Source organism: Ochotona curzoniae, unplaced genomic scaffold (genome assembly GCF_017591425.1).
Source record: "Ochotona curzoniae isolate NIBS_2020 unplaced genomic scaffold, NIBS_Ocur_1.0 contig_1014, whole genome shotgun sequence".
NCBI classification, from domain to species: domain Eukaryota; kingdom Metazoa; phylum Chordata; class Mammalia; order Lagomorpha; family Ochotonidae; genus Ochotona; species Ochotona curzoniae.
The window spans coordinates 41,845,920-41,869,920 of NW_024464920.1; the positions used below are offsets into that span (position 1 = coordinate 41,845,920).

The 24,001-nt window shown below is 49.2% G+C and overlaps 1 protein-coding gene across 1 annotated transcript in view; it reads right to left on the reverse strand.

The window, feature by feature from the left end:
- NUAK1 (NUAK family kinase 1) overlaps positions 1 to 24,001 on the reverse strand; it is a 59,952-nt gene that overhangs the window by 25,136 nt on the left and 10,815 nt on the right. Inside the window, exon 2 of the mRNA XM_040990968.1 lies at positions 9,139 to 9,259. Coding sequence (XP_040846902.1) covers positions 9,139 to 9,259 — 121 coding nt within the window. The remainder of the gene's footprint in view (positions 1 to 9,138; positions 9,260 to 24,001) is intronic.

Here is a 24,001-nt window from a genome sequence, read left to right on the forward strand (position 1 = left end):
ATCTATCATCCTCCATGACACCAGCAACCCGCCCAATACGGATCCCCCTGCTCACTCTGTGCCCATACCACTTGGGGGTCGCTAGACTGAAACTATAACTGACATCTAGTTCTTACTTCAGGGCTATAACATCTAAAATTGCCCACATGTTCCCCTTAAATAAGACATCTCGATGGACTAATGACTAACAAGCCCATGCTCACACATAACTGTGGTGTCAGGCATTTGGTATTTGGGGGGGAGGGTATGCTTGGACTCACCATGGCCATGGTGGTCCATAAATCAGACGTAAAATCATAGCAGGGCACCCCCGTGATGTGGCCCACAGCCTCCCTGATCATGCCACCCCTTGGTCCTCCTACACTTTTAGGTCACATACACAGTCACAATTCTGAGTCTGAGAGCCCTTGGCCGACAACCAGAGCCTCCCACAACAACCCCAGGTGGAGGTTGTGCCATCTAACCAGGGTGGGAAAGCTAGGACTGGGGTTAGCACACTGCTGGTTGCAGCCCCTGAGGATGCACTATGGGAGGCTCAGCCATCAGAAAGAGCATCTTGTCAATGCTGAATTCCTGCCAGCCTCATGGGCAACTCAGGGCAAACCTGGGTCCTACCATGTAGCAGTGGAGTATGGGAGTCAGCCTTACTGGATTTCAAGTTCTATATCCATAGATAGGACTTAGCTTCTACCTGTGTCCCCACTCTGAGGACTGACACAGCATGCGGCAGCAAGTGCACAGAGGGGCACTCCCAGTTACATGAGCCAGTGAGGCTGAGCTTTGAAAAGGAGAATAAATGAAAGGAAGCACTGCACAGAGACAGGCAGTACCCACACATGCACCTGCCCCTCCACTCCAGGTCTATATGTGTGTGACAGGAGGGGCTGAAAGCATGGTGGGTAAAGGAAACTGATGCTCACACACATTACATGACCCATCCTCAGGCCAGGGGGGAGATAAGTCTGCTTGCCTTAACATGGGTCTGTTGTTCAATCCCTGGCTCTGTTCCAAGCACACATGTCAACCTCAAAGCTTATCCACCAGATAAGCTCACTTAGAAAGTACGGGGAGGTGGGAGTGGGCACATAGCCAAACAGTTGTGCCATTTCATGGGATCCTCTCATATCCCACATGCCATCCTATATCAGACCGCTTGGTTTCAGGTCGCAGCCTGGCTTCCTGCTAATGCCCACTTTGGGAGGCAGAAAGCAATTGGCTCAAATCCTTGGGTCCCTGCCACTCACATGGGAAACCTGGATTGAGTTGCCACCAACTAGCCTAGACCTGGTTATTGCAGGCATTTGAGAAGTAAACCAGAGGATGGGAGCACATTCTCCCCTAAGCCCTTCTCTTTCTCTCCCCCACCCCCCGCCTTGCAAATGAATCAAAATAAGTAAGTAAAAAGGGTGCTGGCTCATGAAAGGGAGAAGGAAGGGTGGTGCCCCAAACCCAAAAGTCCTGGATTGTGCAGGTTCAAAGTTACGGGTCATCTGATCCAACTCTCCCTTTTACTCTGCAACGCCATGCCCCCCACCACTGTGGTACATGGCCAGGGTATTCTCAATACCCTTCCCAAAAGCACACTGTTCACCAGCCAAGTCAATCAGTTCATTTCAAAAGACCCTATACTAGATTGCAACACGCTTTCTTCTTTTTAAAAAAGTAGCTGTGAGTACAAGTGGCATTATTTAAGGTGCTAGAAAACACTGAATTGCAGGAAGTCCAGTAGGGTGAGGCAGGACAGCCAGGGAGTAGGACTGGGTTCCAGTTGTTTTATTTCTAATCTCCAGCCTCTAGAAAAATGACTTGGGTGTAATCGAATGAAAACAATGAAAATAATGCCCTGGAAGGTCAAATAGCCAACTACAGAGGAAACCCACTGGAACCATGGCAGAGCTGGGTTCATACCTCTGGTACTGTGCCACGTCCAAGGGAGAGTCCTTCCCATGGACACAAGGCCTGCACATGGAACCGGTGAATCCACCAACAAAGGGACTGTTGTGAAAACGCTCCACAGTCTGACTTTGGTTTACAACAGCGAACATGAGCAACATGCGATACTTGGTCAAGTTCAGCCAATTGCTACTTCCTGAGGTGCTACGTCCCTGATGAGAGCAACAAGCCAATGGCCAGGTAAGTACACTCAAGCCCACTGGTGTTACCTGGGGGTGGTGGCTGCTGGCCATGTGTTCTCCTCTGGAATGAGGCAACTGAGCCTCTGAGAACTGGATCCAATCTGAACCAACTTGAACTGGGAATTAGACACCCTTCTAGAACAGTAATATCTTCATGTTAAACATATGCATGACTAAGCAAGCACATGAATGGCCACAGACCTTGTAAGATCAATTGAGCCACTCTAAGCCTAGTTCGGGTCTTGCTTTTCTGTCTTCCTGCCTGAGCACCCTGGATGAGGACCACTGAGCCTGAGCAGGGGAAGCCACACTGTACCCAAATAACAGCTCCTGCTGAACTTCACACCCTTCCAGAAGAAGCTTCCCTGCTCCAGTAGTTCTCAACCTTGAGCCTGCACTGGGATCATGGGCAGGGGGTCCCATCACCCACACGGAGGGGCCTCACTCCCAGGGTCTGTTCAGGAGGCATGATCCAACAGTACCCAAATATTGGCTTTGGCTTCTCCGTGGACGCTCTCTTTGGTTTCTCCTCTGCTCTTTGGGATGTACAGGGCAGTGGTTTGCAGCAGGAAGAGAGAGGGAGAGCCCTTCTGTAGTGCCATCCAAGGAGTCCCAAGCAACTTCACAGGGCAGGGATTTATAGGGGTAGGAATTCAGAAAATATTTGAGAATGTAGACTCCCTTCCAACTCCTCCTAAGCAAACAGGTTTCAAGCCCCCAGAGCAGGATTGGGGTCCAGGGACGATATCCAAGGAGGAGTGTTTGTCTATTTCATTGTGTTGGATTTACATCTGAGAAACTCTTCCAACAGACAACAGTCTACAGCTAGCAACTGTTCCCCGGGCTTTCTGCTTTGGCCCAGAAGACTGGGCTCACCCCTACCTACCAACACACGATGATAAAAGGGTTTGGACTCTGCCCAGAGTGTCATAATGTACAGGTTCAGGAAAGAGATGCAATCTCGCCTGGCCAGGAAGAGAGATTTTAACACCAAGGCATTATTAAAAAAAAAAAAAAAAAAAAAAAGGCACAGGCAGAGCCCCGCCCCTTCCACACCCCCTTGCTTTCGCTTTCTCGACCTGGGCTGCTGGCAGATGGGAAGGCCAAGGTTTCCTGGAGGGCTGGGCAGCAGAGAAGAACCATCTCCTGAAATGAGCCACTCGGCACTTCTGCACATTGGGTCTCCTACACTTTCAAAGGGGAACCCCGAGTGAGACAAGGTGCCTTTGATGTCTGAACTCAGTCCTGAAATCAGAGACTCAAGCAAAAAGGGGGAAAAAAAAGTGTTTTTCTCTCTTCCATCCTGGGTAGCGCTGTTGAAAGCTCCAGCAGCCACTTCCTTTTCGGCTGTTTTTCCCATGTTGTCAATTACCTCCCTGCTGAGAGAATGAAATTCCTCTGACTAGAAACAGGGGTCCATCTCTGGCGTGGGGATGTCTTTCTTTCCTCCTGTTTAGGCTACCCCTGGCCTCACACCTTCTATAGACACCATGCATGCGTCATCTTTTATTGACTTAGCATGATGAGCCGGGTTTGGTTTGTGTTTGCAGGGCTGACAAATTTGAGGGTTAATCACCTTCACCCCACAGGGTCACCAGCAGATTTAACCCCAAGGTCCAGCTCTAGGAAGACACAGCAGAATGGAGTTATTCTGGAGATTTACTGAAGAGCGAGCTGACTCACTGAAGTCACCGCTTTTATGGGCCTGTGAGGACTGGGCATTCCACTGAAATAACTCTTATTTTCCTGGTGGTCCACAGTTTAGAGTAACGCTTGACTTCTGAGTTTACCGGATTGGAGTTCCCAGCTTTCTTTCACAGGTGATGGCTGAAATGTTTGCTGAGTTAATGCTTCCTGACTTGTCACACAGCTACCCCCGTGAAGGCATGGGGTGAACCTCCTCCCGTGAGGCACCGCTGCAGACCGTACAGCATGGGCTTCGGCGGGTCCCTGCCTGAGCCCACTTCCCACTCAGTCTGCCTTCTACCAACAGGTGTAACCTTGGAACCAGGTTTTGCCTCCACGTGGAATTCTCCCTGCCATAAAATGGAAATGATATGAACCATTCATATTTCACATAGACAAGGAATTCATTAAGCCAGGGCACTTCACAAGGTCATGAACAAATAGAACTAAGGAGCAGACGCTGGGCCCAGTGGTTAGGATGACACCTGGGATGCCCACAGCCCGCACCCATGCACCTGATCTTGAGTCCCTTGCTCCACTTGTGAGTCCAGGCTTGCAGCTGATGTGTGCCCTCAGAGGCCGCTGGTGCTGCCCAAGAACCTGCATGCCCGACACCCACACGGGAGACCCAGACTTCACCCTGAGCTAGCACTGTCACTGCAGGCATTTGAGGACTAAACCAGAGAATGGAAGAGCTCTTTCTTTGTCTTTCAAATAAATCAACTTTTTAAAAATCACTTTCTCAAGACTCCCTGAGCTCAAAAATCCATCAGAGGGCCTTCCCTGAACATCATGCTGCTAACTGTCTGTGTCCTGGCCTCGGTTCTCAGACCCAGGAGAGATGGCCGATCAGCATCAGATTCCCGATGTCTTGCAGTGGGCCTGGCTCTCGGTAGGCACTCCAGCAGCCCTTTTGTAATGAAAGGATCCCCCTTCTTCGAAGCGTGTATTCCCACATCTCCACTGAGTGCAGTCCTGCAAAGTACCTTCTCCTCAGAGAAATCCCCAAGCCCCTCCTGCACAGAGCTCAGCACGTCTTTGCTTTGTCATGTTGCTGCTGTTGACACTGTGGCCACTGATGTGGCTTTATTATTATTATTATTATTATTATTATTATTATTATTATTATAAAGATCCTTGCTGAAGCAGAAATTCTAAAAGTCTTTAATAGCTTCTATGCACTTGGCTGATATCCAAACAGCCACTTAGGAGGCACTGAGTTCTCACTAAGCAAATGAATGTGTGTCTTCACTCTAGGCTCAACCTGTCACCCAGCAGCTTCCAGACAGAAAGTGCCCCACCCCTTCTGTGAGTGGCAGGGAGAATTCACCCACTTGGAACCACATCCCCCCGGCCACTGCTCCGTTCCAGAGCTGCAACTGGGACAGCAAGATCAAAACAGAAAGAGCCCATGCTGCCAGGGGCTACAGGGCCAGCCAGTCAAGCCAGGAGAGCTGTGGCATGCTAGAAGGAAAAATTAAACAGAGTCGGGAGTACTGTGTGTCAGACCCACCACAGGGAACAGCACCCAGTATGAGAAACAAGATTGCAAACCCCTGTCAAAGCAGGCTGAAGCCCCAGTCCCTGGCACCTTAGATTCTGATCCTATGTGTTACAGCTCCTCTGTAATTATGCCAATAGCATGAGCCCAAACCCAACAGAATCTGCACCTGTATGAGAAGAGGAAATGTGCACACAAACTGGTAGAACACAAGCATATGGGCAGGCCCAGGAACCCACAAGGACTGTCATCTTAAGCTTAGACCTCCATCCTCCAGCATCACAAGGAAATACATGCCCATCGCTTGAGCTGCCAGCCTGCGCTCCACTAGCCCCAGCCGACGCATCCACCCAGCATGTCGTCAACCTTCTGCTAGAGCCTCCCAATTGCCAAACAGGAGCCGCAGGCTTTGCCCACTGCAGCTTGCAGGCCCATGGAGAAGGCACACGAAAGACTGTGAAAAGTTCTACAGATAGCACCAGGACTACTGATCTAACCCACTCAGAGCTACATGTCAGGGGTCCTGCGCATCATGGGTGTCCCTAGAGAGAGGGGATTGGAGCCCTAGCATTCGCCTGCTCCAGATCCCTAGAAGGGAAAAGAGCAGCCTTCCTCCCCAGTTATTTCATGGGAGTGGGAGGAACAGAACTTGCGTGGGAGAAGGGAAAGGGAACAGAACAGAAACTACCGATCTCTAAGAAATTCAAAGCAAAAACAAGGCCATGCTTAAGTCCCAGAGAGTTTTCTCCATAAAAACAGCATGTTGGATTTGAAATGTGCACTGCAGGTCCCAGAACACTTGATAGTAGTGAACCTACTTCAACCTGCTGAGGTCAGGAATTGCTCTCAAAATCTGATGAAAGCCTTGCTTCCCCTTTCCAGAAAATAATAATAATAACAATTACTCCATGCACCTGGCACATAAAACATCATATGCCCCAGATATGTTCCTAGAACTTTCTGCAGCAATGAAAACACTCTTGGGTACCGTGGCCACTGGCTTCACGTGGCTGCTGAGCATCAGAGATGAGTGAGGTGAGCAGGACTCAAGAACCGGGCTTTCCGTTGTTTGATCTGAATTCATTTGACATGAAATCTCTGCCTGTGGTTCGCCAAGTCTGTAGGGGATCATGTGGTTACACTGCCCTAGAGGGACTTGTGGCTCCTTTGGCAGTGTGCTCATCAATGGACCCGCAGTCAAGACCCACCACAGTGACAAATCAATCCAAGGATGGTCGTTGTGGAGCCCACCAAGTTGGGATATCCTGTCACTGAATCCCATCAGCAATGCCATTGAGAGAGGGGGTGGCATCATTCCATTTCACAGGCTCAGTTACTGAGGCACTTGGAGGCCCACCACCTTGCCCAGGGTCTCATCTAGTCCACAAGCAGAGGATCTGAGACCAAACCCAAGACTGACCAACATGAGAACTCTAGCTCGTGCCTGACTCCCTGACACCTGCTGGAAAGGTTTCATGAATGGAGGCCCATACTCCTTCCTTTCCCAAGACCTCAAGAGAAATTACTTCCACTCCCTAAAAGAACTCCCACTGGATCTGACTTGACCTTGTAATGGAATACTCTTCCATCAGGTTCACCTCTGACCTCTTTGGAGGGGAATGTATCCCGTGCCCCATTTGCTCTGCGCACTCCCAAAGCCAGAAAGGGCACCAGTACTAACCAAGGAGTTGGATTTCAGCTGCTGCAGACCACAGCATATTGGGAATAAATTTCCTCTGCCTTGCTGGAGAAGATTTCCACTCTGGGCCGAGAAGTCCCCAAGCACAGTAGCGTGCTCCAAGCCCAGGATTCACCCTGGTCTATGCTGGGCAGGGCAGGTCATCCATACCACCCTAACCTCAGGATGTTGTGGTAACTAGGACACTTGAGCAAAAACGCTCAGAATTTAGGGATTTCTTGCAAAGTGCAATTTCCTCCTGAATTTCTATTATGACTTATTTCTAGCATCTAGAAATCCCCCCAGGTCGCCAGGCATATTCAGATTTGCTTGATGGCCTGGAATTCTACTCTGGCCAATTCTTCCCTAAAATGCCTCCTTCAAGGTCCAGGCTGGTAGCCATAAATCTCCAAGGAGGCCTCTGCCCTCAAGCCCCTACGATGCCTGAATATGCTGCCTATATGACTCCTCACTGCTTTTCCACAAGGCCTGGCCTTTGGGATCTGCGTCATACTCATCTTCAAACCCCTAGCCTCCGTGAAGAGAGTGCTTGGCAGGAAGTGGTACTCAGGAGGCCATGGTCCTCAAAGTTTCTAAAACATAAGTTTTTGGAGCTTCCACTGCTCTCCCCAAACTGCCCATTCCGCAGGTCCTGGGGGAGGCCTCAGAGTTCACATTTCTTGCATTTCTAATACTCTCAAGGGATGCTGCTGTTATTGGCTGAGAGACAAATCAGGGCAAAAAAAAATGTGTGTGGAATGATAGAATGAGTTAAAAATTTCCCTTAAAAATCCCCCAAGGCCTCCCAACATGAGCTTTCAAAAGATCAGGAGAAAAGAGATGATCAATATTTACTTCTAGATAAGAAGCAAAAATAGAAGAAGGAGGGGAAAAGAATGGAAAAATAGACTAGAGAACCAAACGAAACAAAACTAAAAATGTCAGAAATGTTTTAGGGTCACCATCTGACTTCCTTTTAATCCTGTGTGATAACTTGTTATGGTCAGAACAGAAATTTAAGATAGATTTATTTTTCTCACTCCATCGTTTGTGTGTGTGTATTCATGGGAAATGCTTAGAGTCAGCAAGTCCAAGATTAGGAATTTTTCATAAGGAAGTAATCAAAATGAACACCAAAATGATGCTCAAGGAAGGTCCCTGAAGCTCTGTTTATTACAGCAAAACTTTGGAACAACCTAAGTGTTGGGCAAAAAGACTAAGACTCAACAAATTATGGTATGTTCACAAGTTAAATACTATAATCTTTCAAAAGGTCTTTACATGGAATATTTAAGGACATAGGAAGAGATGCATAATACAACAAATGAAAAAAAAATAAAACTGTATAAGTAGTATCATCCAACTCTGTATAAAAACCACACACAGATATAAAGAAATGGATGAAGACCAGATATGATGGAGCTATTTATCCAACTGGGACAAACAGAACTATTTTCTTAATTTTAACTTTTGTATTTAAGTCATTTCTGTAATAAACATACACTGCTTAGATAATTTCTTTACAAGATACTTAAAAAAAAAAAAAACCTTTAGGATGGGGCTGGAGGGAATGGTCCTATTTTCCATTTCTTCCTAGCAAGGACTGAAGAGCTGAAAGGCAGCCCAGTGATTCTGGTGTTTTCCCACTCTGCCATCTCAACAATGACTCCCTTCCTGGTGCTTAGCGCACCTGCTCCGAGCAAACCCCAAGAGCCTGATTTTGAACGAGTCTTCACACTACCATCAAATGATCATCCCTGGAGGATGACTTTTATCACAGATCCACTGTGCCTTGGTCATTTCCAGGAAAAGTCCATTTTCCAGAAACCGTGGACTGTCTACCTCACAGACTAGCTTTCAAGCAGGCAGGCTGCTTAGCAACCACTGAGAAACTGAGAAGCAGGAACGTGGCACCCTCCAGTGATGTTTCATGACCCCAATGAGCCACACTACATGTGTCTGGCTGCATTCAAGGTAACCAAATCAGAGATAACACCCTGCTATTTTTTGCATCATGAGGGAAAATACTTGGCTCCCACTCAAAAGGGCAATTACCTAAAAGTCTTGGCAGTCTCCATGGTATGAGAAATGGGAACTGATAGGAAGGTAAAAAATGTAAAATAAAAAAAATCACTGACCTTCATAAATACTGATGATATGAGGATGGCTGAGGGATGACATGATCTCAATCTCTCGTCTGATGTGAACCATGTCTTGGTCATCCTTAATTTTGTCCTTACGAATGGATTTTATAGCAACCTGTAAAGTCAGGAAATGAAACGTTACTCAGAGAACTAAACAGATGCAAATCAGCCATTGGAGGAGTTTGGAAAATAAATACAGATGTTACTTGTTGGCAAGACCCACAAAAACCAAAACAAAGCTTCGAAATACCCCCCGTCATGTCTTTCATTTATAGCAAAAACACCCTTCTTCCAGCAATACAAAACATCAGGTTTTTAACAACCTAGGGTTTTTGCTTTTATTATTATTTTTTTTTCAGTAGGAAAGAGGCTGCTTGACATGGTCAGATTCAATTACTCTAGGAATCTTGCTCCTTTGAACAAAGCAAAAAGGCAAGCTTGACTTTCAGCGTGTTCATTCAATGTAGTCAGGTGACATCTATACCACTCCACTCCATGTGCAGTCACTGCAGCAGTGACCCAGAACAGAGCAGTCTGTGTGGTCAATCCCAACACCAGCACAGCTTCAGGCCTCGTGTTTGAAGATGCCCCCACTCATGCCAAATCCTTCCTGTGTTCCTCTTCAGGCCCATCCATCTCCAATGGCACATGACATGACAGAAAGACTCCTCTAGAGACAAGTGGAGTAAGACGAAGGCAGTGACTGATAGTCCAGTTCCCTGCCCAACCCCCGTGGAATGCAAAACTCCATGCCAACATTGTCAATGAATCCGAACTGTCCAAAACTGCCACGGCCAAACACAGAGCCACTACTCCAAAGAAACACATAAACCCGGGCATCAAGCAGCAACAGAAATCTAATAAGGAAAAGCATGTTGGCCAATGGAGGCATCTTTGCTCAGAACAAACTGGTTGCTAATTTAATCTATCCTGGCTCCAAGGGAGAGGAAAAACTCCTTGTGGGAGAAGACACCCATGGATAGCAAGGAGTCCACCAACCACCATGACACCTGCTCAGGAAATCTGCAAGGGCCCTTCCCCAACTGGTCCTCTTGTGACCTCAACTCTCACCTAAGTGTTAAAAAACACCAAATTCTCTGGACAGAAACATCTTAGCAGCAGCAGCCCATTGTCACACCTTGACCATCTGGTCAAGGTCAACTGGTCAACCTCAGCCAATGCATCCACAGTTCTTGACCCTTACTAGTTCTTCCCACTGACCACTGAAAATACAAATCTCTCTAAAGTACAAGACTGTAAAAAAATCCATGCAAAATGGAATTGACTAATAAGTTTATGTGCATACAGAAAAAAATCGGAAAACTATTCACTCATGGTTTCTATCATGAACCTTTTTTGACCATTTCTGAAGATCCCTCATAGGCAGGAGCTTCAAAAATGTTGCATCCATGTCAATCTAACCTTCTAATCCCATTTTTTTACAAATTTTTTGAAGTGCACTTTGCAGAGAACTGTGTTGAAAAGGGAGAGATCGCCTGAGTTCATAAATAGCATGATTAAGAACCTTTTTTCTTTCTTGTTGTGGGTGGTGTTGGTGGTGGTGGTGGTGGTGGTGTCCTAGCACCATGTACCATCCGGAATGGAGACAATGGGTAACGATCACAGAAGGTCTTCCTGACAACCCACGGCAGGTCCCATCCTCCCTTAGACCATGGACGGACACATGGATCAGGCAAGCTGCCAGGCAGGCTTCCAGGCCCCGTGCAGCGCCATTCAGTGCTTTCAAGAAGAGCCACCCTGCTGACGTCACAAGACAACGCTCTGCCTGTTGTCTGAGGACAGCCTGCCATCCCAGGAACTTGTTCTTGGCGGAAGCAGACAGTGAACACACACAGGCCAAAAAGGATGTGGGTGGCTGTTGGACTCGCTCCTGCATTCCTCCATAAACTCAAGTCAGGCCAAGGGTAGAACCCTCCCCTCCGATTATGCAGCAAGCTGAACTTGGCCTCAGGAAGGCCTCGTTGTCAAATTACAATAAGAATAAAATCTTTCACCAGTCAGGGTAGTGACATTCTTGTGGAGGGGGAAGAAATAAGCCCTCCTGTCAGCAAGAGGTCAAGGGTCCCGTGGGCCATTGCCAGGGGATGCTGCCAGCTGGATCTGGAAAGACAAAGTGCCCATATTGTACTAAAACCCCTCCAGGGCTCCCTCGATGAGGACAGCCACAGTGGCCAGCCTTCCACAAAGGCTGCCCTCCATCTACATCGAATCTGTTGCCAAAAGCACCCAGAGACAGCTCACAGGGCACCCCCACATCAAACGGGGTGACAGGAAGTCTGGAGGCAGTCGACATCACTTAGAACCAAACCACCAATGTCAAGAGCAGAGGGAAGGCAGAGCAGGTAATAGAAACCAAGAAAATAACAGCCATGGTAATGACAACAACTGCCAGTCATTGGAGCACTCTGTGTGTGGTCCCATGCTATGCTGAGTGTGTTGTACACCCTGAGTATTTGTGTCTTTCTTCTTCAACACCTCAGTTGCCTCCCACCCTTTAGGAGGATCCTTGCTTGCCAAGCCCCGTAGCTGATCCAGCCACTCCCCTTCCTCGGCATCCTCCCCATGTCATCTTTTTAAAACATCTCACAGCAACAGAAATGATCTTTCTTTGTGTGTTTACTGCATATGCAGCCGACATGTGTAGGCCACAGGGAGCTTAGGGATGATGGTCTTCTGTTGCAAGGCTGCTAAGACATAAAGGGGCTTTGCCAAAGCAGCTCCTGTAGGACCGTGTGCTTCCCAAGGTTGGGAATACACTGAGGCCAGTGCACAGGGAGGCACTGCAGCTGGGGGCCTGGCTTTGAGTCCAGGCTACAACTGTTCTCCAGCTGTGTGAACGTGGGTAGGTTACAAAACCTCTCTGCCTCAGTTTCCAAATTTTGCGAGTAGAGAAATCACAGTGGCTACCTCATGGGTGAATCTGTGAAGATTCTAGTGGGGGCTGGAGAACTGCTCTGTGAAGTATCAGCCATTTTTAACCCAAAAAGTGCCACAGGGAGAACCCCGCTTTTCTTTTCTGCCTCGGAGCAAAGCTGAGCTGCCCATGATTCCTCAAGGCATAGCATCGGTGTGTGGTGGTCCCTAGCAGGGCAATCAGTTTTCTTCTCAAAGAACACAAGGATGACTGGGATGCCCACCCTTGATCTGCAAGTTACAAATTCATATCAAACATCAGGAAGCCTTAAACAGCTGGGCTTACCATGGTGACCATGCCACCTGCATCCAAGGGCAAACACCCAACTTCCATTCCTCCTATCTCCTTATCATGGCCATTCCATTTAGACTCCGAAGTCTCCCTAAGGGCACCTACTTCAGCCTTTCTGAATCTTGACAATCTACCACATCCCAGGCCAGAGCTCAACATAGGACAGATTCTGCCCCAGCCTTGAAAGGGAGCAGGGAGGGAATAGAGACATAGAACTTGAGCAATAAACCCAAATTACTCCAATTATCACATAATTGCCCTCATGGCCAAAGGCTACCCAAGAAAGCACAGACATGCCCAGAATCCCTCAATGCCCACCAGGAGCAGGAAAAACAGATGAAAGGAAAGGGCCCAGCAGGAGGAGATGAACACATGTCTGAATCACACACCAGCCCCCTCCCCAAACCACATCATTGCTATGCACATCAGGGCACACGTCACAAGGAGGACTCAGGTGCTTGAGCCTGGCCCGGCATTCAGCCACATACATAAACGCCCCCAAGTCTAGACGGCACCCCGTGCCCTATAAATCAGTCTGCTTTTAAATCAAGCCACCCTAGAGTCTAATGTTTAAACCTTACCCAGTGGCAGGTTTGGCCATGGACCTACAAATCCTGCCCCGTGGTGCCTGCCTGTTTAGGGGCACATTCAGGCCAGCCAATTCCCACCCCTTGCTCAATCTAACAGTTCAGCCTCCTCCTTAGGGTTCCCAATTTTAGCAAGGTTTGGGTTTTTGCACATATTCACTAAAGACCACCTGCTTGGCAGCCTCTTAGGTACCTTTTTCCATAAGGTCCCATGGTGAATGCTGAGGGTTGCTGATCAGGCCAGGCTAGGGGACACTTGCAGGTTCTCCAGCTGTGTGGTGACTCAAGCAAACCCAAACCTCACAGGTCATTGTATCCCCATCTTTACAACAGACTTAGTGAGTCCTACTTCTTGGCTCCTGCTCTAGGGAGTGGAAGACACAGGAGGCAGGCTATGTCTACCTGAGGCTCTACTCAAGACAGCCTCTGCCCTGTTCCCTCTCCAGCCACCTCCCCTCAGTACTGACACATTGACATGTGCCAGCTGTAGGCTGGATTCCAGATAAGTCCCTGGCCAACAGAAGTCATCTGGCATCTTGTAACAATGCAATTTCATAGGCCCAGGTTGGGGCCTGGGATCTTGCATTGCTAGCAAGCTGCTAAGCAATGCCACTAATGCTGGGCCAGAACCAGACTTCAAGAGGCCAGGTCTGGTGCTTCATCTTGGGCCCCCATATCTCAATATTTTAAATCAGCAGCTGTACACTTGACAGTCACTAAGTAACTAACATTTATTCATGTTAACCATGGACCCATAGACCTGACTGACTTTGGCCTTACTGCAACCCCATTTTACAGAGGAGAATTTGAGCCCAGGCGTGCTGAACCAGGAGCCTGATGATTGTCTAGGCTGTGGACACAGCAGGGGTGGACAACAAGTCCACTCCAGAAAAAATGCCCAAGGGTCTCTGGAGACTGGAGAAGATGGACCACCTTCAAGCAGAGGGAATCTTACAGGTTCCTATGTGAAGTGCCAGAAGGCAGGGTTGGGGAACGGAACAGCAGGGAAGAAACCTGCTCATAAACATGGCATGAGCATTCCTGAGTGAGAACAGGTTTGTCTTCTAATCCCAGCAGCACGAGCTGGCAACCTCCGTGCCACTCAGCGTGTGATCTCACCCCAGGCCATGCCCAGGCGCCATGGGAGCTACGGAACACTGAGCTGGAGGTAAGTGGGAATGAACAAGGGGAGAGTCTTTCTACCCAGGAAGCCCTCGGGCCAGCTGCAGAGGAGACCAGCAGCTGTGTCCAGCTGCAAGCCAGCAAACAGGAGGGTTTTACTGCCCTGGTCTGGGAGGTTGACAGTGTCTGCGGTGTGCCCTTGACTCCACGTGGACCATAATGACCCAAACTCTCTGAGACCACGGATCAGCTCGCATCGGCCAGGCCCTACTCGACAATGACTACAGTGGAGAGGCCACCCAGAAAACCATCTTACAAGCAAAACCCCTAATGAATGAAATGACCCCCAGCTGTTGGTACAGGAGCCTAGCCAAGTCAGGACAGCGTGCAGCAAGCCGCACGACACAACAGGCCCTGTAGGAACCCAAGCCAGCTCCGCCCCAGGGCCCATGGGCTCCTCTCCCCTTCCTCCTCCCAGGCCTGTTGATTCATGTTGTTCCATGGATGTTTTTTCAGACAGAAGCATGCTGAGAGCCAAGAGTTGTGTCAACAGGCTTTGAGAGGTGCCCAGTGCCAAGGAGCGTGGCATGTGTGAGGACAAGCTTTTCAGCCAAGAATGGAATCCGCCATTTGCCACCAATACGGCCCTTGAACCTGGCCAGAAGTTCAGAAAATAAAATCCTGGGGTGATGTTCAGTCCTCTACTTTCCAAAACTCCCCCTGAAAGAAGATGAGGATCCCTTGGATGATGTCAATTTTTCCACCGCCATGAAAAATGTGTTCTATTTTTTCAAAGTTTCAACAGCAAAGCAGGTTTGTAGTGGACTGGGCTGGGGCTTGACCAAAGAAGCCCTGGGCTAGGACTGTGCCAATGGGCTAGGGCTGTGCCGTCCTGATGCACAGGGACGGTCACTTCCTGCTAACACCCAGCCCCTGTCAAGGACTGAGCTGAGATTGTCATGATCACAGTGGCAATGCAGCAATGGGAGGAGAGCTCTTGACTAAGAAATCTCAGGACAGATTTATATCATGTGTGGCATTGAGGCTTGTAAATACAAGATAGTGACCCTGGCGAGCTGGGCAGGAATCAAAGGAGCGGCAAAAAAGAAGGCCATGTGTCCACACCCAAAGCAAGCCACTAGATGCTCTGAGTTGTGAGGTGGGAGAGGAGTGTACAGCACATGGCCTACACAGATCCCCGGGTCAGGAGAAAGACCATTATGCAGATTCCGAGGGCCACTCTCCACCTAAAGAAGTGGGGGGTGTAGAGGGAGGCCTGGCATCAGCAATTTGTTTTTATCACTTCCTGCCTGATGTGCCACTCTGAGGCTTGTGATCGGCCACATTAAACCAGAGTCAAGGGCCCAATGCAATGATGGCTCAGGAGCAAAAACCTCGCATCACACACTGGGATCCTATATGGGTGCTGGTTCATATCCCAGCAGCCCCGCTTCCCATCCAGCTCCCAGCTTGTGGCCTGGGAAAGCAGCAGAGGACGGCCCAAAGCCTTGGGACCCTGCACCTGCATGGGAGATCTGGTGGAGGTTTCTGGCTCTTGGCTTTGGATCGGCTCAGCTCCAACTGTTGCCATCACTTGGGGAGATTGCCGCTGGATAGCCCCACGGGGGAGTAGCATGGGATCGCTTGGGGGGGCTGCTGGCATCACAGCTTGGGGAAGCCCATGGCTGTCCAGCCTTGATGGCTCATATTGCAACCCCAGTAGCATCCCAGCTTGACTGGCACAGAAACTCTGCCTCAATGCCTGGGCCCGGGGGTCAAGGCACCTTTCTCCCCTCCTTGGCACACTGGTGACTGTCCAGCCCACACCTTGCTCCTTGCCTGGTCTCCTATCACACGCAAAGAGACAGGCTCAAGAGGGTTTTAGCCCATTATTTCTTAATTGGCTGCAGGTTTTGTTTCTAAATATTAACTTCGGCCTGCTACTGAAATCACAGACCTCGGGAACGATGAACGAAGGTTTCACAAAAGACCAGGAGAAAACAAAATGAAGTTTTCGAAGGTAAAGCAAATCAGCCTGCTGAGTTTAGGCAGTGCAGGTGAACAGGAACAAAAACAAGACTCGTTTTCATTTCCCAAGGAGGTAAAGTATCATGAGCACAAAAGAGGTCTGGCTTTCAAGTTTGTATTTTCACCAAGGGTGATTTTATAGGGAAGTGAAAAGCAAGTCATGTCAGAAGTCATTTTTTCACCATGATACAATTCTTTTCATTCAAAAATTTGAGCAAAGACTATTATCTGGGATGAAGGCCAATGGTGAGCAGCTCCAGTGGGTCCCCCACAGTCCCTGGAGAGCACCTGTGGAGGACCACGACAGACACATGCATTATCTACTTACAACATCTTCCTCCCTCTAGGGGACACTCTCGTGGCCCATTCTTCAGAAAGTGAAGAGGCTGGCCCCTGCTCCTCAGCCCCATTGCCAAGTCCATTTGGAAGCCTGTCAGCTCCCTAATTAGCCCTCCACAGTTAATTGTGCCAGGGATGCTTTTATCACGGCAGCATCTCTGGCTACACAAGCTTAGCAGCCCCCAGAGACGAAAGCCTAACCCCTAAGCAGTGAGCTCATGCCCAGACACACATCTCCAGCTACCCATTAGGTGCGTGAGCCTAAGGCGGCGCTCAACACTCAGTTCCTGTCCTCAAGGTCATCACAGGGTCCCAGGAGCAGCCTGGGGGTGCAGCTGCTCATGCTTCAGGAACTCTGGACCTGCTCTCGTCCTCTCTACCAAGAGCCCTCCATAACTCTCCCACCTGACTCCATCTGCAACTTTTTCAGCTCACAACTCATCCTCTGCAATCAGGACCCAATCCTTGACATGATACACACACACACACACACACACACACACACACACACACACACACACACACACACATTCTCTGGGCTTGCACGTTCCATACACAAAGGCCGTTCCTGGTTTGGTCACAACGGTCCAAAGGGGCTTCCAAAAGTTCATGGGAAATGAAATTCTGAGCCAAGTTTATTTTGTCACAAAAAGAAAAGCCTCAAATCCATGATCCAAGGGGTCTTCCAAAAGTTCAATGAACATACATATTACAAGAAAACAAAGTACGGGTTTCCACATTTTTTTATATCAAAATAAACAGTTTTGAGTTCCATTTTCCATGAACTTTTCTAAGAATGCACATACCTCCAGTGCTATGTAGGTGACTGTTGGACATAAGGGATATATGCACAAACACACACAAAAAAACCACCTGTTGCTGAAACAGACCTGGGTGTCAGACAGGGACTGTTAGAACTCATGCCATCATGGGACATCTTACTCCCTTCAATTTATGCCCCAGCCACCTGCTGCCCCAAGTCTTCTGTGACTTGTTGGTGTCTCAAGTATTAAATCCCTACTTGCCTCCAAATCACTCCTTTTTCTGGAAAGGCTAGGGTGACTCACAGTCCTGGATCCCAGCAAGCATCATACTTGCCAACTGTCAAAGCTTTACTCCATGCCAGGCACTGGGTTCCACTCCTAAAACCTCTTAACCTCCATACTCATTCAATTCTTGCAGAAACACTATGATTTCTGCTTTCTTCAGGAACATGAATGAAGCCTGAGGGAGACAAGGGCATCACACGCAAGGGTGCATCACTAGCAAGCCAGAGAGCTGGGTCTCAGCACAGAGATGCTCCTGGAAACCTCTGCCCTTTACTGATAAAGAGCTGAGCCCAGCATCCAGCACATGGCAGGTGCACGCAAAAGAAGAACAGATCCAACTCTATGCAGGGAGAACACTCCAAGCTACAGTCTTCTCTTCAGCTGAAGTTGCAACCACTTCCGTCTTCGAAAGCCCCCAATGCTTTGGGGTAAAGGCAGAATTAGGAAGGGACTGGGAAGTTTACCCTAAGACAATGTGATGATGAGTCACCACTCCCAGCAAGCAATCTTGGAAAACCTGCTCTGCATAAGGCATGGATCCGGTCTGTAGAACTGAACCTGGACCTGCCCTTCCCAGGCAACTGGAGACAGCAGTAAGGAATTAGCTAGAGGAACACCCTGATGCCATCCTGGGCTCCAGCCCTGCCCCACCACATACAGGTTCCAGGAGACAAGGAGTTCAACTGCTGTGCCCTTACCTTGCCAATGGGCGGGTCTGCATCTCTGCAGCTGGCTGGGGAGGCACCCTTCCCGAGGCCCTCGGACCCTGCACAGCTCTGTGCATATGGGCAGAGGTGGAGTCCACCAGACAGCCACCCATGCCTCACTCTCCCATTTTCATCTCTGAATCTCAAAGATATTGCTAAGCAAGAACCAGTTCAACCCAGAACTGGGTCTCATGTTGCTCAATGACTCATGTTTCCCCATAGAGCACACAGTGTGTCCACAGTCCCCGCCTCACATTCCATGTTCTGCACTTGGTCTTCTAAACACAGCGGGCCTGTGACCATTTCGCTTGAGAGGCACCCACACATCCTGAGATGTTATCTTCAGGATCCAGTCAGATGCCATTTCTGTGACTTTATCTCATGCTTCAATAACGCCAAGCAGAATTACTGTGAGATTTTGGCCCAGGTTTTGAAGAGGGCGGGGGAGGGGAGATGCTTGGTATGGATGCTTTTGATCTGCTTGGCCCCAAAGTACTAGACATCTGGCCACCAAATAACGTTGGCATCCCACAGAGTATTTGCCAATATTCACGCCTGCCACCTAAATCCCAGTGCATCCATGGGGACAGTGACCTATGGCCACTATCCAGAAACAGCAAGTGTTCTGTCTAATCCATGGATCCAATGTGCTAGAACAAGGAAACACTTGTGGTGGTCCAAACATGGTGACATTACCTCCCTCCTCACCACCCCAGCCCCAGCCTGAGGATAAACTCTAGGGAAAACAAGCTTGGATACTACATTGTCCCAATGCAGACAATCTGGTTAGGAAGCTAATCAGAACAACTCGAGTATGTGGCTGAACAGGGACACTCCTTCCTGGCTCGAACACGGCCTGCTCCATGGCAACACTTCACAAGAACTGTTCTCTGACAACACAACTGTCAACTCCAGCAAGCCTGAGCCAGAAGCATCCCCGTGGAGTCCTGCCATGCTGCTTTCTGATGTCCGGTACACACAAATACCAATATTCCCCAGATGTTCTGTATGTCAAACATTTGGTTTGAGACACAGTTCTCCTTCGCTCGCTCTCCAAAACTCTTCCATTTGTTTAATGGACTCATACAGTTCTTCTCAAATATCCTGGAGCAGACATCTGAAGGCAGACTGGCTCGAATGCAAGCGACCCATCTGCAGAGGAGACGAAACAAGTAAATAAGACAGCCCTTCGTCGGGATTTATGCTCCCTGCATCTTTAAGCAGGTCATAAAATGGGAGCAATGCACAGATAATAATGCAAGTGGCTTTTCAAGTGCATCTCAGAGTCCATCTCGGTATTAATCGAAGCCTGATGTTGCAGTGGAGACTGTGTCTGGCAGGCTCAAAGAGGAGCTAAATCTGCCTCTTACTCCCTCCAAAAAGAAGCCGAAATCTTGGCCACTTGATCAACCAAGATAACTGACGTAAAGCGATGTTTCTCCTGGTTTCAGTTATGCAAACACAATAGTTTCTTTATTCCAAAACTACTTCTCCCTTAACCTACCATGTCAAACACAGGTAAGAGGGAGCAAGGTAGGAAATGCAATTGATCTTGAGTCAAGAATCCTAGCTCAGCCACATACTAGCTGGGTGACCCTGAGCAGTCCTCTTTAGCTCACCTGTCAACACAGAAAAACAGATTTCACCAAATCCACACTCGGGACCCATTTCAGCTCTGAAGACTGGGCAGGGGAGGTAAGTAACATTCAGAAAAGCCATCCAGGAGACACCACGGAATGCAGGCACCGCAACCCTGCGGCTGACCACGCACACCAGCCCAACAAGCCTACTCCTAGCAGAGTCAGGGAAGCCGGAAAACCAGGCCTGGAAAGCTGCCAGCAACAACCTCCCGACAGATCCAAGACATGACAACTAACTCTTCACTTTTCTGTGTGTCGTGCATGGCACACCTCCTCTTCCAAACGGAACCCTAACTGCCTGCCTCCCATGGGTGAAGGGACCAGGCTCAGGTTTGGGTTAACCCTCATCACTGTCAAGAGAAGGCAAACTCTAAAGACACAGCTTACCAAAAACTGCCCAGCACACAGGACACACTGTGTATGCTTCCAAACAGCTGGTGGGGATACTTTATTAAGGTTCATTAATTTTTATTGGAAAGGCAGATTTTACTGAGTAAAGGAGAGAAAGAGCTTCCATCCACTGGTTCACTTTCCAGGTGGTCACAATGGCCAAACCTGAGCCAATCTGAAGCTAGGAGCGAGGAGCCTTTTCGGGTCTCCCATGCAGGTGCAGGATCCCAAGGTATTGGACCGTCCTCTATTGCTTTCCAGGCAGGGAGCTGGACAGGAAGTGGAGCAGCCAGGACATAAACCAGAACCCATCTGGGATGCCACCACTTGGAGGTGAAGGATTAGCCCACTGAGATATCGTGCCTGATCCCTTTTTTTATCATTATTGACAAACAGATCTCATGAAGAGATATGTGTAAGTTAGAACACCGCAATGAGGCCTTCAAATATACAATTTGGAAAGACAATGTCATGGAGCAAAATGAGAAGGGGGCTAGGAACTAGGGAGCCGCTGAGAAGCCATTTCAGGTCCTCCCAGCCCCACTGGAAGAAGCCCCTCCAAGTGGATTTGAGCAGCCCCCCAGGGAATCCATTTTGCATGCTAGAGCTATTTTCCCGAAATATACAGCCAGAAAAAGGTCACAACGACTGGGGCCTGAAAGGAAAACAAACTGGCTGCCAACTTACCGGCAGCCTATGATGCAACTGAGAAACTGAGAAAGGGTCCCAGGGCAGGCCCAGTGGGTGGCTCTGGACGTGCGGGTCCTCCATGGAGAAAGCATGATGGGCCAAGGAAGGCCAGGGTTGGGATGAAAGAGGAGTTCACCTTCATGGGAATGAGGGTTCAGATCATGGGTGAGGACAGCTTACTAATCCCCATGGCTGAGGACCAGGCTAGCGAGCCTGAGGATGACACGAGACAGGTCTCCAGCTGCCTCTCCCATTCACGCAGGACACTGGGAGGAACCCAAGCTGAGGGTTTTAGCTCCAGGGACAGCTCTCCTAGGTGGTCAGATCAGCTCCTCTTCCCGTGCATCAGTTCTTCACTGTAAACATGCAGAGGCGTTGCCACACAGCAGCTCCTCACTTGGTGCTGTGCACACAAGGCGCGCACCAAGCTGTCCACAAACCACAGTTCCACATCACAGGCCCAGGGCAACACGCCCCAAACAATGGCACATGCTCTATGAGGGCAGGGATGGACATCTGCAGACGAACAGAGCACCTAACATCCACACACACCAATCCCCAAACAGGCAACGGCAGGAAGACTCCCAAGCCATGCCTGCAGGCAACTGGTGAGAAGGGATACAAAGGCACACTCAGCACACTGGAGCTAGTCTGAATCACACAGACAGCATCAACACGGGCAAGTGACTTAATGGTGCTTTCGTTTACTCATCCGCTAAATGGGAAGAACAATGCTTGACTTAGAATGCACATTACAACTGTCAGGAGCAGCTAGTCGCTGGCACCTCTGCGAGCCCTTGATCTACTTTGATGAAGGCCCACTGTGTGCCAGGCAGAGGCAAGGCAATGCTGCCTGAGAGACGACTTCCCTGGTGTGTATGACATCTTGTCTGGGCACTTACACCTACCAGACACCATCCCAGGTGCTGCAGAGAACAGCAAACATGACGGATGGTGGCGTATGAGGACACTTCCAGGTAGCAACAAGTGCTAAGCAATCCAGGGAGCGAGAGGGCAGAACATGCCCTCCTTCAACCTCACCTCTAGAGCAGCACTGGTCCTGCCCACCAGAACTGTCTCTGATGAAGGAAACACTGGGTGCTATACTGCCCAAGGGTATCCCCTAACCACATAGGGTTCCGTTTTCTCATTGTTATTTAACTGTAATTTGTGTTCACAATCATGATCTAGTGACAGAGAGAGACAGATGCAAATTGGGAATGACAACGCAAAAAAAGCCATCTGTGCTCCAAGAGGGAGGAGGCCCAGAGAAGTACCATATGCCATCAGATGCCACTCACCCAACTGTCAGATGCCCTAATACTCTCTGGGGAATTGAAAGAACAAGGCCAGGTTGAAGGCATGGTGCTTGGGCTGGGATTCTCCGAGCCCATGATCTCAGTCGTAAGGGGGTATGCAGCCCAGCGAAGCCCCAGAGACTGCAGTTCAAGAACACACCAGGGTCTGGAAGGTCTGGCCGCAGCTGTTCAAGGGATCCCCTTCTCCCCCCACCCGCACCCGCCTTCATCCCGTGCCTGGTCATTTTGTCCTTGGCAAGCATGTCCCTCTGGGCCCACGACACTGCATGGAAATTCTAGATTTGTTCGCTTCAAGCCTAAGGATGAATACAAGCCTCCCAAATTCCACCGGAAAATTGGTGGCTAATCCAAACATTTTATAAAATTAGAACTCATTGTGGGGCTAAAAGGAATTCAGACTGTGCCGCCACCAGAAATGCAAAATATTTGCTAGGATTTTTTTTTTTTTCCCTCGTGAGCTGTTTTCAGAAGCAAGTGTTTTTTCTGCTGGAAGCAAAGAGGTTGGGGGAGGGGAGAAGGAGAGTTGTTGTGTCTTTCTTTCTCTGCAGTTAAGAAAGAAAGAAAGAAAGAAAGAAGAAAAGAAAAGAAAAGAAAAGAAAAGAAAAGAAAAGAAAAGAGCAGATGGAAAAGCAAGGAATCCTGCTGTACCTCTCCCCCTCAGCTAGGAAAGTTAATAAACTTCCCTGCAACGGCTGCATCTTTTCTTCGTAAAGCAAAAAAGAAAATCTGTTTTTTCTTGCAAATTTGGACTCACGGTCTTTAACGTTTTTCATGGGCTTCAACCCTAAAAAGCTTTAGATCCTGAGATGTCACATACGACAGAAGTTGCCAGCTCCAGTGTCCTGTGCGCAGGTCACAGGCATGCTGACGTGTGCCAGGCACTGCCCTTGCCTCTTGGGATGCATCAGCAAACAGCAGTGATGAAAACCCTGGCCCTGCTGGGATCTGTCTTTCAGGGGAGGCAGACAGAGGAGCAGACAGCAACAGCAGCCGCCGACAGCGTTTCTGGAAGGGGCTGGAATGTGGACCAGACGGAGCACAAACCTCTTCCTTGCCGTCACTGCCCCTCAACTGCCGAGCAGAAACATGTGCGAGGGTAGAGATGCGTGTGGGGGCAGTTCCTCACTATATGGCGAAAAGGTCCCCAAAATAACTTCTCAACTTTGCGAGAGCGTAGGAGCCATACACAGTCCGCACTACCCTGAATTTGCATTCTGGATTTGGACCTTCTCCGGCGCAAGCAAGATATCACCCCATGCCCTCTCGTGATAGTGGGCAGTGGGAATGGGCACAGCTGCCCGGCAGTCCCACGGAAGGGACACATCTTGCCCAGAGATCACACAGCTTCAGTTGAGGCAATGATAGGGCTAGTCTTACCCCAAGTCTCCTGACAACATGGCCAGACCCTCAGCCCCCCACTGCCATTCGAGGTAGGATATCCATGAGTAAGAATGACTGGGATCCAGGAACTCAGTACCTTCAATTGCTGTCTTCACGAGCGTGGAGTCAGTGTCTCTAGACTGTCAGCCTGGGTTCAACAGGTGCCTACCAGTATCCTGCTAGTAGATGCAGATGCAATGCAGTGAGCTGCAGGAGCTTCTACAGTTCTGTCCCTAGGAGAGGCCATGAAGCTCATGAGTTATAACCAGGAATCCAGCGAGTTGCACAGGACCCCGGCAGGCCTCTGCGGCCTTGTCTGCAGATTGAGCATGAGGCACCTAGGAGTTCAAAGGCTGGAACATGAGGGCGGTCAGGACAGC